The sequence below is a fragment of the Pseudophryne corroboree genome, chromosome 5 (assembly GCF_028390025.1).
Source record: "Pseudophryne corroboree isolate aPseCor3 chromosome 5, aPseCor3.hap2, whole genome shotgun sequence".
Taxonomy (NCBI): Eukaryota; Metazoa; Chordata; class Amphibia; order Anura; family Myobatrachidae; genus Pseudophryne; species Pseudophryne corroboree.
The window spans coordinates 148,589,641-148,603,874 of NC_086448.1; the positions used below are offsets into that span (position 1 = coordinate 148,589,641).

General features: G+C 45.2%; 1 protein-coding gene across 1 annotated transcript in view; it reads left to right on the forward strand.

The window, feature by feature from the left end:
- The window catches only part of VILL (villin like), a 219,245-nt gene that overhangs the window by 142,611 nt on the left and 62,400 nt on the right, over nt 1-14,234 (forward strand). Inside the window, exons 8-10 of the mRNA XM_063921788.1 lie at nt 157-235; nt 3,323-3,421; nt 8,062-8,215. Of these exons, the coding sequence (XP_063777858.1) occupies nt 157-235; nt 3,323-3,421; nt 8,062-8,215 (332 nt within the window). The remainder of the gene's footprint in view (nt 1-156; nt 236-3,322; nt 3,422-8,061; nt 8,216-14,234) is intronic.

The window sequence follows — 14,234 nt, forward strand, 5'->3', positions numbered from 1 at the left end:
ATCTTTCATACCGGAACCAAGTAATTATGCAATTTTTAAAATCAAATTAAAGAGATAATGATTGTGTTTTCATACACTTACATATCAAATTAGAAAATAACCTGTTCGATGTACGAGTAATCTCTATCTCATTTATATTGCTTTCCTCTTGTGCAGTGTTTTTGAAAAAGATGGAGACTTGGTCGTACAAGAAACCGCAACAAAACCTCTAACCCAGGATCTCCTCCAGCACCAGGTTAGTAAATGACATAAAATAAAAAATATGAAAACAAAAATATGTATAGAAAAGAGTGAGGATTCCTAATTTGCTGGAAAAAAAACACTTACCTGTTCAGCCAAAGTTTCGGCTCAAGGTCCTATACAAAGTGCAAAACAGAAAACAGATGTTGCAAATACAGTTGGTTCTGCTGTACCTCAATGTGTTTTAACATGCGTCTTGATTGCTTAGGTTTGCAGAGCGTGATGGCAGGGGAGTAGCAGTTTGCATAGGGAGTTGGGCAGAGTGAAGGCATTCCTAACATGAACTAGTAAGCAATTATTAATAAAAAAATCTGTATATTATTTTTGTCACCTTTTTGATCCATTGTAATCAAAATATGTACTGTATAAAGGAAAAATATGTAAAAAAAGAAAGACCGAAACATACTATTATAAAACAAACCATATGAATGCTACAAATGACAGACACAACATGAGCAAAGCAGGGATTCCCACAAACCTCTTTCACTGCCAGCAAATCAGGGCTACTACAGGAAAACACTTGTGATTGGCTGGTGGGGAAGGGGCTATATTCATTTGGCAGAGGCCATCAAGGTGTACGGGTTGTTCTTTTGCTCTTTTCTATAGGGTTTTCGCCTGGTTACTGTAGTTTTTTACTGACATTCCCAGAAAACGGAGTGTTACCACCCCCAAACGCCAGCTTCCTGTCAATCAACTTGCGTACGCCTAGCGATCAAAGAAGACGCTGGATTTTTTTGCAGTTTGGCCTTGCGCGTGCGCATTACGATCTGTCTGCATGTGCAGTCGATCGATAATCGGCCGCCTTGCGAAATCGCACAACAGCGATCAGGTCTGAATCGAGCCCTTGGTAAGATACTAGGGGGGCATCCAATTAGAAGCGATCCATTTTCGGTCGATAAAAACGGACTGATATTGCGATTTTTGACCTATGGTCATTATAGCGGTATCCAATTAGACACCAATATGCTCCCGATCCCATGTGTTATCGCGGCTCTGGCAGCCACTTAGCGCAGATTATGTTTCGGGTGTCTGAGGCAACTGAAGTATAATCCCTGATAAGGACCGGCTTGGGGTGTAATAGCGCGCCGCTGCGGGGCTAAATGGATAGAAAGGCTATTAGCACCGGTAATAGGATACCCTCCTAAGATGTAGTCTTATGTGCACAGAATAAAAATGTTCCCACCACAATGACAAATTCCAAAATATCTTCAGCCACAATTAGTTCTCAGAACCTTTATTTGTATACATGGGAATGTTCCTAGTATCTCATACATAAGGTATTTTTGTTACGCTTAGTGGCCATTTAAGCTTAGAAGTCTGCAGCGAGGCCCTTCATGAATCAGTTATCTGCTGAATATCAGATCTAATCTGTTTTATTTTATAATATGAGGTTTTATATTTTAGAACATGACTACTGTTCAACATATTTATCAATGACCTAGAAATAGGCCTGGAAAGCACAGTGTCAGTCTTTGCAGATGATACTAAACTGTGTAGGGTAATTAATTCGGAAATAGATGTGGAGTCTCTGCAGAATAATTTATCTAAACTTGAAATCTGGGCGTCTAAATGGAGAATGAAGTTCAATATAGAAAAATGCAAAGTTATGCATTTCGGTACTAAAAACAAACTTGCATCCTACATATTAAATGGGGAAAGTCTAGGGGTAACAGTATTGGAAAAGGATTTGGGGGTACTCATTGATAATAGGCTTAATAACCATATATAATGTCAAAGTGCAGTAAAGAAGGCAAGTAAGGTGCTAGCGTGCATAAAACGGGGAATTGAGACAAGGGACGAGGATGTAATTCTGCCGCTGTACAAATCATTGGTACGTCTGCACCTGGAATACTGTGTTCAGTTTTGGGCACCCCATTATAAAAAAGATATCTGTGAACTCGAAAGGGTTCAAAGGCGAGCTACTAAATTGATTAAAGGGCTAGAGGGACCGGATTATGAGGAAAGACTTACTAGGTTGAATATGTATACACTGTAAAAGAGGCGTCTAAGAGGAGACATTATTAATATCTTCAAATATGTAAAGGTACATTACAAAGAGTTATCAGGGGAATTTGTAAGCTTGCGAGCAGGGCCTTCCTACCTCTATGTCTGTCTGTTTTTACCCAGTTTTGTTCTATTACTGTTGTTCTAATTGTAAAGCGCAACGGAATATGCTGCGCTATATAAGAAACTGTTAATAAATAAATAATTGTTTATTAAAAGAACTTTGTATAGGACACGTGGGCACTCGCTGAGGCTAGAGGAGAGAAAATTCCGTACGCAATGTAGGAAAGGGTTCTTCACTGTTAAGGCAATAAGGATTTGGAATTCCCTGCCAGAGAAGGTGGTAATGGCAGTCTCTGTAAATGCATTTAAAAACGGATTGGATAAATTTCTGACTGAAAAAGATATCCAACGTTATAGCATTTAAAATATTTACATTGATAATCTGGGAGGAACATGATTTATAGTTGTTAACTAGACATAAAACATTACTTCAGCGGGGACATTATAATGGACTCAGCTTAATACAGAACAGAGGTTCAAGCTGATGGGCATTTTGCCTCTTTTCAACCTCAATAACTATGTTACTAGATTTTCAAGTCCAATGTAACTGAAAAGTGGACACAACAAATGTATGAAAAGTTGAAAACCTGAAATAAAGGTCGCCACATGGGGAGACACATAAGATCAGTATTTGTGATGTGCGATCACTATAGGTAATGAGCTGGTCAGTCACTATTTGTATTGCACATTGAGACTATTTTACTTATCTACCTATTGAGAGCCCTTCTTTCTACTGTATTTTTCACAGATTTTCTTCATCTAAGTAATAGGTGTTTTAAGAATGTCTGCCACCCTTCGGTTCAGTGCCCATATTGTCCTAATTTCCATACAACAAATTTAGAGTTAAAAATCATAACGGGAGATATACAGTATACTGTACATACATGATGAGATCTCATGGGGCCTGCATAGACAGTATTGGTAGATCACGTGACCTGCATAGACAGCATGGGATCCATCCAGCATTGAGTTGCACTCATCAGTGGCTTCAGTTCTGTGTCATCCATTCTTGCAGGATTGCCACATTCTAGATCAAGGAGGAGTAAAGATCTTCGTCTGGAGAGGGAAAGATTCTAGCCCGGCGGAGAAGAAAGCGGCTTTCAGTAGAGCAGTGGTAAGTACTATAATCACAAGTAAATCACTACAGGTGTTTACAAACGGCAATATCTGTAGATACACTTATACATGCTTCCTATGTGTGCAAATGCACCTACTTGTCTGTCAAGTGCATTTCAAGGTTCATGCTCACTTTATGGTATATGGAAACACCCCCTTTAACTCAACCTGCATCTGCCTCAAAAGTGGGTAAAGGTAGGAGCATTTGTGCTTGTTAAGGTCCTAAATTACCCTTACTGTCGCACTATGGCTACAATACAGATGTGTCCCCGATCATCCTTGCTGCAATCACGTTACACAGCCATTTTAGTCACGCCTAGATCACGTTTACTAACGCCGGCTGACTTTTCATGCCTCTTTATTCTACGACAATGCATTTTATTAGCATAACTATGTGAATAGGATGCACACGCACACTACGCTGTTTAAAATGATATGCAGCATGTGTATACTTTTGGGCACCTGCGACTGTATCTGCATACGAAGTGCTACATTACAGTGTTTTCCACTGACACTGTGATGTAGCATTTCGTATACAGATACACAGGGCTGTTTCTAGCCAATTTGGCTCCCAGTGCGAGATTTAAAAATGCGCCCCCCCCCCATGATATAAAAAAATGCCCCCCCACACACACACCTAGATTTAAAAAAAAACTTGCACGCGCACCCGGCAAGGGTGTGTGGCCTCATCTAAATGGGTGTGGCCTCATTTAAATGGGCATGGCCTCGTCTGTAAAGACTACCTCACAATCCAGTTTTTGACCCTGCTCCAACAGATCACGACCACCACAGGAAAAAAAAATTCTACCATATTAAGCCCCACACAGTAATGCCCCCTGCACCATATTATGCCACACACCGCAATGCCCTTGATACATTAAATCCCCACACTACGGCAGGCAAGAGTCCCCATTTCACACATTACGGCAGGTGTCTTCATATTACACAGTGAGAGAGAGAGAATACTTACAGAGGCGATTACCGCTCTTCGGCCCGCGTCACCAGTCGCTCCTCGCGCCGGCCTTTCCCTCTTCCTAACTTGGATCCCCCTCTGTACTCCGCTCGGAGGGGGGAGTTTCGCGTCGTGACGGGGTTGCGTCGTGACGTAACGGCGCAACCGCGTCATTCCGTGAAACTCCGCCCCCCGAGCGGGTTAGTCGGGGAGAAATAGGAGGGGGAAGCAGGGAGCCACAGTTAGTGCCGCGGCGGGCGCCCAGTGCGGTTGCACTGCTCGCCTGCCCCAAGAAATGGCCCTGCAGATACAGCTGCAGTCACACACAGAATATACACATGCAGCATATCATTTGAATCAGTGTAGTCTGCTTGTGCGTCTTATTCACATAGCGATGCGCTTATTCAGATAGTGTTCAGCGCTGGCCGAGTCACACAGGAGCTGGCAGCTCTCAAGCGCCGTGTCCCCCGACTAATTAAGTGCAGAGGCTAGATGAGGAAGGATGCATCTGTATCACCTGCTGCAATGTCATAAACTTCTGTCCTTTTACTGTATTAAAAACTTAGACATGTACAAAAAATATAGTACGTAAATATGAAAAGTCTAAAGATTTGTATAAAAACATTTTGAAATGGTAAAGGGCTCAGATCAGAACTGAAATAGGCTTTGGCTGAATATAGAGCATATCCTGTGTTGAGGGATGAATAGAATTATGTTTGTGGATGAAGCTTCGGACACCGCCGCTGGGAGAGTAGGTTACTTGGACTCTTCCACTTTGTGAATATAACATTTGTGAATACAACAAGTACATGCTGTGTGAGATTGTCGGAGCATCAGAGGTGAATATAACAGATTTGTGGAGTCATTTCGTTGTATGCTCCTCTTCTTGCTAGGAAAATACACTTAGGGGTATATTCAATTGAAGTCGGATCCATTCCGACATTAATTTGTCGTAATGGATCCGACCTGGGCTATTCAATACATTATCATTTTAATTTTAAAAAAAGTCGAATTGAGATGCAGGAGGGGGGGGGGGGGGGAGAGGGGGGGGGGAGAGCCGCGGGCAGATGGGGGAGAGCAGCGATACAGCAGCAGCTATATAGCCCTGTCTGCCCGCGGCTCTCCCCTGTCTCCCCCCCTCGTATGTCTGTCTCTCCACGGTCCCGCATCACAGCAACCGCTCACGGCAGTGTCCACCCGGCTCCAGCAAGTGAGGTCTCGCTTGCTGGAGCCGGGTCGACGCTGCTGTGAGCGGCGCCTGTGACATCCTCCTGCTCTTCTCATCTGGCTCCCCGCGGCTCTCCCTGTCACTGCTCCCGCATCCCACACACTTCGACTTTTTTTAAAGTCGAAGTGAGATGGTCGAAAAGGGGGCCAAAACCGTCGACACAAGCACGTGGATCGGCAGCTATTCTGCCGATCCACGTGCTTTACGACAAGTCAAATTCCTCGACTTGTTGAATATATTGAATAGGTCGGAACCCCTTCCGACCTAAAAAAGTCGACGTCAATTGAATATACCCCTTAAAGTACATGTAAAAAAAAAAACATTCTATGCCAGCAGAAAACATTTTCTATCTGGTAAAAGTATTTTGCTTAAGAAAAAGGACTTATTCCATACAAAATGGACATTACACTGTAATTCTTACTACAATGTTACATGTTTCTTTTATTTACTCATTCCTCCACAAATGTATAAATCTTTAGAGCTTTTTTATATATACCTTTTATTATATTTGAATGCAATTGATTGTTTACTATGTGCTAAATGTTATTTATAGTATTAACGAATACTTTCTATTTTCTTCATTATACTCTATATAAGGGGGTATCCAACTAGGTGAAGAAACAACAGGTGTGAAAAATTGAATTTTTTTGTGATTTTTTTTACAGATGTTTCACCGGTATGTTTTTTTACAGGCTATCCAATTTGGTTGCCTGTAAAAAAAAAAAAAAATACATTATCTCCCGAAAACACACAGGTTCAGTGAAACCTGTGTGTTTTCGGTAGAGATGAGCGGGTTTGGTTCCCTGAGAACTGAACCCCCCCGTTGAGTGGTGCTGTCCTGTGCTGTATATTATTTACTCCAAATAAAGGGGTTATTAATATTTAATCCAAATAATTTTTACAGGGTTTGCCCTGTGTGATGTAGAGGTACACTCTCCTTTGCTACATTTTGTTATGTAACTCCAGAAAAATAATAGAGAACAAACATTTGGAGGATAAAATAGGGAAAGATCAAGTACCACTTCCTCCTACTGCTGCCGCTGTTGTTGCTGCTGGGAGCCGATCGTCATCCCAGAGAGGAAGTCGGAAGACCACTTGTACTACTTCAACTAAGTAAATGACTGACCAACAGTCCTTTGCGAGGAAGATGAAATATGACAGCAGTCACCCTGTTGCAAAGCGGATAACTGAGGCCTTGCAAGCTATGTTGGTGTTAGACGTGCGTCCGGTATCCACCATTAGTGCAGTGGGACTGCAGTGCCAACCCTGGATGGGCCAGGTGTTTGTGCCGCACACTTGTGTCGCTTAGCTTAGCCATACAGCTACCTCATTGCATCCCTTTTACTTCTTTGCATGATGTGCTGTTTGGGGGCTATTTTTTTTGTAAGTGCCATCCTGTCTGCCATTGCAGTGCCACTCCTAGATGGGCCAGGTGTTTGTGCCGCACTCTTGTGTCGCTTAGCTTAGTCATACAGCTACCTCATTGCACCTCTTTTACTTCTTTGCATGATGTGCTGTTTGGGGCCTAGTTTTTTCCAAGTGCCATCCTGTCTGCCACTGCAGTGCCACTCCTAGATGGGCCAGGTGTTTGTGCCGCACACTTGTGTCGCTTAGTTTAGCCATCCAGCTACCTCATTGCACCTCTTTTTCTTCTTTGCATCATGTGCTGTTTGGGGCCTATTTTTTAAATCTGCCATCCTGTCTGCCACTGCAGTGCCACTCCTAGATAGGCCAGGTGTTTGTACTGCCCCCTTGTGTCGCTTAGCTTAGTCATACAGCCACCTCGGTGAAACCTTTTGGCCTAAAAACAATATTATGAGGTGTGAGGTGTTCAGAATAGACTGGAAATGAGTGGAAATGAATGTTATTGAGGTTAATAATACCATAGGATCAAAATTACCCCCAAATTCTGTGATTTCAGCTGTTTTTATGTTTGTTTTTTTCAAAAATCATCCAGATCCAAAACCAAAACACAAAAGGGTGGTTTTGGCAAAACCAATTCAGATCCAAAACACGAGCATGGAACCAGAACCAAAACCAAAACACGAAAAGTGGCCGCCGCACATCTCTAGTTTTTGGTAGAAACAGCCCGGTTTTCAGATAAAAACGGGGCTTTTTCTGTGGATTTGGGTTCGCCTGCCTGAGGCAGGTGAAGACAAATCCAAGATAAGCCGACGCGAGCCGCAGCTTATCGCGGCTAGTTGGATACCCCTTTAAGTGTGTTGATAATCATTTCAGCCAAAACAGACTCTTTTTTTCTTTTAATTGATAAGCGCATTACCATTAATTTCTTTGTGCATCATTTAGCAATTTTTTTTTATGCAAAAAACTGCAACAAGTACTCCTCGAGGCTTAAATTCCCTGGAAGATTCCACAGTATTAGTAATGGCCAATGTGAGTATGAATCTATGTGACCATGGGATTAAATATTAGTTGTTTACCTGTATGTTTTCTGTAGGGTTTCATACAGGCCAAGGGATACCCAGCTACCACAAACATTGAGGTAATGAATGATGGGGCTGAGTCAACCATGTTTAAACAGCTTTTCCAGAACTGGAGAGATTTCGGAGAGACACAAGGACTTGGGAAGTCATACAATGTGGGGAAGATTGGTAAGATGCTTTGTAACTTAATCAATATAAATAACTGTGAATGTGCATGCTCTGATGGGAGAGACAGAGGAAATTGTAGCCCTCTGTCTCTTTGTGGGGTGGTGTATACTCCCCGACCCTTACATCTGGTGGTTCTCTTACTTATCATCCAGATCTAGTTCTCTTTGTTCCATAAGACAGTGAGCATTTACACAGACAGGTGATACTCTGTACATAGGAGCAGCCATTGGTTTATGTGTGGAGTGATGTAAGTGCATGCTCCCTGGCACCTACGTCTATTCGCGGCAATAAGAAAATAAGATTTTACTTACCGATAAATCTATTTCTCGGAGTCCGTAGTGGATGCTGGGGTTCCTGAAAGGACCATGGGGAATAGCGGCTCCGCAGGAGACAGGGCACAAAAAGTAAAGCTTTTCCAGATCAGGTGGTGTGCACTGGCTCCTCCCCCTATGACCCTCCTCCAGACTCCAGTTAGGTACTGTGCCCGGACGAGCGTACACAATAAGGGAGGATTTTGAATCCCGGGTAAGACTCATACCAGCCACACCAATCACACCGTACAACTTGTGATCTAAACCCAGTTAACAGTATGATAACAGCGGAGCCTCTGAAAGATGGCTTCCTTCAACAATAACCCGAATTAGTTAACAATAACTATGTACAATTATTGCAGATAATCCGCACTTGGGATGGGCGCCCAGCATCCACTACGGACTCCGAGAAATAGATTTATCGGTAAGTAAAATCTTATTTTCTCTATCGTCCTAGTGGATGCTGGGGTTCCTGAAAGGACCATGGGGATTATACCAAAGCTCCCAAACGGGCGGGAGAGTGCGGATGACTCTGCAGCACCGAATGAGAGAACTCCAGGTCCTCCTTAGCCAGAGTATCAAATTTGTAAAATTTTACAAACGTGTTCTCCCCTGACCACGTAGCTGCTCGGCAAAGTTGTAATGCCGAGACCCCTCGGGCAGCCGCCCAAGATGAGCCCACCTTCCTTGTGGAGTGGGCCTTTACAGATTTAGGCTGTGGCAGGCCTGCCACAGAATGTGCAAGTTGGATTGTGCTACAGATCCAACGAGCAATCGTCTGCTTAGACGCAGGAGCACCCATCTTGTTGGGTGCATACAATATAAACAACGAGTCAGATTTTCTGACTCCAGCTGTCCTTGCAATATATATTTTTAATGCTCTGACAACGTCCAGTAACTTGGAGTCCTCCAAGTCACTTGTAGCCGCAGGCACTACAATAGGCTGGTTCAGATGAAATGCTGACACCACCTTAGGGAGAAAATGCGGACGAGTCCGCAGTTCTGCCCTGTCCGAATGGAAAATCAGATATGGGCTTTTGTAAGATAAAGCTGCCAGTTCTGACACTCTCCTGGCCGAAGCCAGGGCTAGAAGCATGGTCACTTTCCATGTGAGATATTTCAAATCCACCTTCTTTAGTGGTTCAAACCAATGAGATTTTAGAAAGTCCAAAACCACATTGAGATCCCACGGTGCCACTGGAGGCACCACAGGAGGCTGTATATGTAGCACTCCCTTAACAAAGGTCTGGACTTCAGGGACTGAAGCCAATTCTTTTTGAAAGAAAATCGACAGGGCCGAAATTTGAACCTTAATAGATCCCAATTTGAGACCCATAGACAATCCTGATTGCAGGAAATGTAGGAATCGACCCAGTTGAAATTCCTCCGTCGGAGCACTCCGATCTTCGCACCACGCAACATATTTTCGCCAAATTCGGTGATAATGTTGCACGGTTACTTCCTTCCTTGCTTTAATCAAAGTAGGAATGACTTCTTCCGGCATGCCTTTTTCCTTTAGGATCCGGCGTTCAACCGCCATGCCGTCAAACGCAGCCGCGGTAAGTCTTGAAACAGACAGGGACCCTGCTGAAGCAAGTCCCTCCTTAGAGGTAGAGGCCACGGATCTTCCGTGATCATCTCTTGAAGTTCCGGGTACCAAGTCCTTCTTGGCCAATCCGGAACCACTAGTATCGTCCTTACGCCTCTTTGCCGTATAATTCTCAATACTTTTGGTATGAGAGGCAGAGGAGGAAACACATACACCGACTGGTACACCCAAGGCGTTACCAGCGCGTCCACAGCTATTGCCTGCGGATCTCTTGACCTGGCGCAATACCTGTCCAGTTTTTTGTTGAGGCGAGACGCCATCATGTCCACCATTGGTCTTTCCCAACGGGTTACCAGCAAGTGGAAGACTTCTGGATGAAGTCCCCACTCTCCCGGGTGAAGATCGTGTCTGCTGAGGAAGTCTGCTTCCCAGTTGTCCACTCCCGGGATGAACACTGCTGACAGTGCTATCACATGATTCTCTGCCCAGCGAAGAATCCTTGCAGCTTCTGCCATTGCACTCCTGCTTCTTGTGCCGCCCTGTCTGTTCACATGGGCGACTGCCGTGATGTTGTCCGACTGGATCAACACCGGTTTTCCCTGAAGCAGAGGTTCTGCCTGGCTTAGAGCATTGTATATTGCTCTTAGTTCCAGAATGTTTATGTGAAGAGACGTTTCCAGGCTCGTCCATACTCCCTGGAAGTTTCTTCCTTGTGTGACTGCTCCCCAGCCTCTCAGGCTGGCGTCCGTGGTCACCAGGATCCAATCCTGTATGCCGAATCTGCGGCCCTCCAATAGATGAGCACTCTGCAACCACCACAGAAGAGACACCCTTGTCCTTGGAGACATGGTTATCCGCAGGTGCATCTGAAGATGCGACCCTGACCATTTGTCCAACAGATCCCTTTGGAAAATTCTTGCGTGGAATCTGCCGAATGGAATTGCTTCGTAAGAAGCCACCATTTTTCCCAGGACTCTTGTGCATTGATGTACAGACACCTTTCCTGGTTTTAGGAGGTTCCTGACAAGCTCGGATAACTCCTTGGCTTTTTCCTCCGGGAGAAAAAACCTTTTTCTGAACCGTGTCCAGAATCATCCCTAGGAACAGCAGACGAGTTGTCGGCATTAACTGGGATTTTGGAATATTCAGAATCCACCCGTGCTGTTTTAGCACTTCTTGAGACAGTGCTAATCCCATCTCTAGCTGTTCTCTGGACCTTGCCCTTATTAGGAGATCGTCCAAGTATGGGATAATTAATATGCCTTTTCTTCGAAGAAGAATCATCATCTCGGCCATTACCTTTGTAAAGACCCGAGGTGCCGTGGACAATCCGAACGGCAGCGTCTGAAACTGATAGTGACAGTTTTGTACAACGAACCTGAGGTACCCCTGGTGTGAGGGGTAAATTGGAACGTGGAGATACGCATCCTTGATGTCCAAGGATACCATAAAGTCCCCCTCTTCCAGGTTCGCTATCACTGCTCTGAGTGACTCCATCTTGAACTTGAACTTCTTTATGTACAGGTTCAAGGACTTCAGATTTAGAATAGGCCTTACCGAGCCATCCGGCTTCGGTACCACAAAAAGAGTGGAATAATACCCCTTCCCTTGTTGTAGAAGAGGTACCTTGACTATCACCTGCTGAGAGTACAGCTTGTGAATGGCTTCCAAAACCGTCTCCCTTTCGGAGGGGGACGTTGGTAAAGCAGACTTCAGGAAACGGCGAGGTGGATCTGTCTCTAATTCCAACCTGTACCCCTGAGATATTATCTGCAGGATCCAGGGATCTACCTGCGAGTGAGCCCACTGCGCGCTGTAATTTTTGAGACGACCACCCACCGTCCCCGAGTCCGCTTGAGAAGCCCCAGCGTCATGCTGAGGCTTTTGTAGAAGCCGGGGAAGGCTTCTGTTCCTGGGAAGGAGCTGCCTGTTGCTGTCTCTTCCCTCGACCTCTGCCTCGTGGCAGATATGAATAGCCCTTTGCTCTCTTATTTTTAAAGGAACGAAAGGGCTGCGGTTGAAAAGTCGGTGCCTTTTTCTGTTGGGGAGTGACTTGAGGTAGAAAGGTGGATTTCCCGGCTGTAGCCGTGGCCACCAAATCTGATAGACCGACTCCAAATAACTCCTCCCCTTTATACGGCAAAACTTCCATATGTCGTTTTGAATCCGCATCGCCTGTCCACTGTCGCGTCCATAAAGCTCTTCTGGCCGAAATGGACATAGCACTTACCCGTGATGCCAGTGTGCAGATATCCCTCTGTGCATCACGCATATAAAGAAATGCATCCTTTATTTGTTCTAACGACAGTAAAATATTGTCCCTGTCCAGGGTATCAATATTTTCAATCAGGGACTCTGACCAAACTACCCCAGCACTGCACATCCAGGCAGTCGCTATAGCTGGTCGTAGTATAACACCTGCATGTGTGTATATACTTTTTTGGATATTTTCCATCCTCCTATCTGATGGATCTTTAAGTGCGGCCGTCTCAGGAGAGGGTAACGCCACTTGTTTAGATAAGCGTGTTAGCGCCTTGTCCACCCTAGGAGGTGTTTCCCAGCGCTCCCTAACCTCTGGCGGGAAAGGGTATAATGCCAATAATTTCTTTGAAATTATCAGCTTTTTATCAGGGGCAACCCACGCTTCATTACACACGTCATTTAATTCTTCTGATTCAGGAAAAACTATAGGTAGTTTTTTCACACCCCACATAATACCCTGTTTAGTGGTACCTGTAGTATCAGCTAAATGTAACGCCTCCTTCATTGCCAAAATCATATAACGTGTGGCCCTACTGGAAAATACGGTTGATTCGTCACCGTCACCACTGGAGTCAGTGCCTGTGTCTGGGTCTGTGTCGACCGACTGAGGCAAAGGGCGTTTCACAGCCCCTGACGGTGTTTGAGTCGCCTGGACAGGCACTAATTGATTGTCCGGCCGTCTCATGTCGTCAAACGACTGCTTTAGCGTGTTGACACTATCCCGTAGTTCCATAAATAAAGGCATCCATTCTGGTGTCGACTCCCTAGGGGGTGACATCCTCATATTTGGCAATTGCTCCGCCTCCACACCAATATCGTCCTCATACATGTCGACACACACGTACCGACACACAGCAGACACACAGGGAATGCTCCTAACGAAGACAGGACCCACTAGCCCTTTGGGGAGACAGAGGGAGAGTTTGCCAGCACACACCAAAAGCGCTATATATAACAGGGATAGCCTTATAATAAGTGCTCCCTTATAGCTGCTTTATATATATCAAAATATCGCCATAAATTTGCCCCCCCTCTCTGTTTTACCCTGTTTCTGTAGTGCAGTGCAGGGGAGAGACCTGGGAGCCGTCCTGACCAGCGGAGCTGTGAGAGGAAATGGCGCCGTGTGCTGAGGAGATAGGCCCCGCCCCTTTTCCGGCGGGCTCGTCTCCCGCTATTTAGTGAATCCAGGCAGGGGTTAAATATCTCCATATAGCCTCTGGGGGCTATATGTGAGGTATTTTTAGCCTTTATATAGGTTACATTTGCCTCCCAGGGCGCCCCCCCCCAGCGCCCTGCACCCTCAGTGACTGCGTGTGAAGTGTGCTGAGAGGAAAATGGCGCACAGCTGCAGTGCTGTGCGCTACCTTTAGAAGACTGCAGGAGTCTTCAGCCGCCGATTCTGGACCTCTTCTGACTTCAGCATCTGCAAGGGGGCCGGCGGCGCGGCTCCGGTGACCATCCAGGCTGTACCTGTGATCGTCCCTCTGGAGCTGATGTCCAGTAGCCAAGAAGCCAATCCATCCTGCACGCAGGTGAGTTCACTTCTTCTCCCCTCAGTCCCTCGTTGCAGTGATCCTGTTGCCAGCAGGACTCACTGTAAAATAAAAAACCTAAGCTAAACTTTTTCTAAGCAGCTCTTTAGGAGAGCCACCTAGATTGCACCCTTCTCGGCCGGGCACAAAAATCTAACTGGAGTCTGGAGGAGGGTCATAGGGGGAGGAGCCAGTGCACACCACCTGATCTGGAAAAGCTTTACTTTTTGTGCCCTGTCTCCTGCGGAGCCGCTATTCCCCATGGTCCTTTCAGGAACCCCAGCATCCACTAGGACGATAGAGAAATAAAGATTCGCCAGGATGTATTAAAAATCACATGCAGGAACAGGGCTATGAAAGGAGCC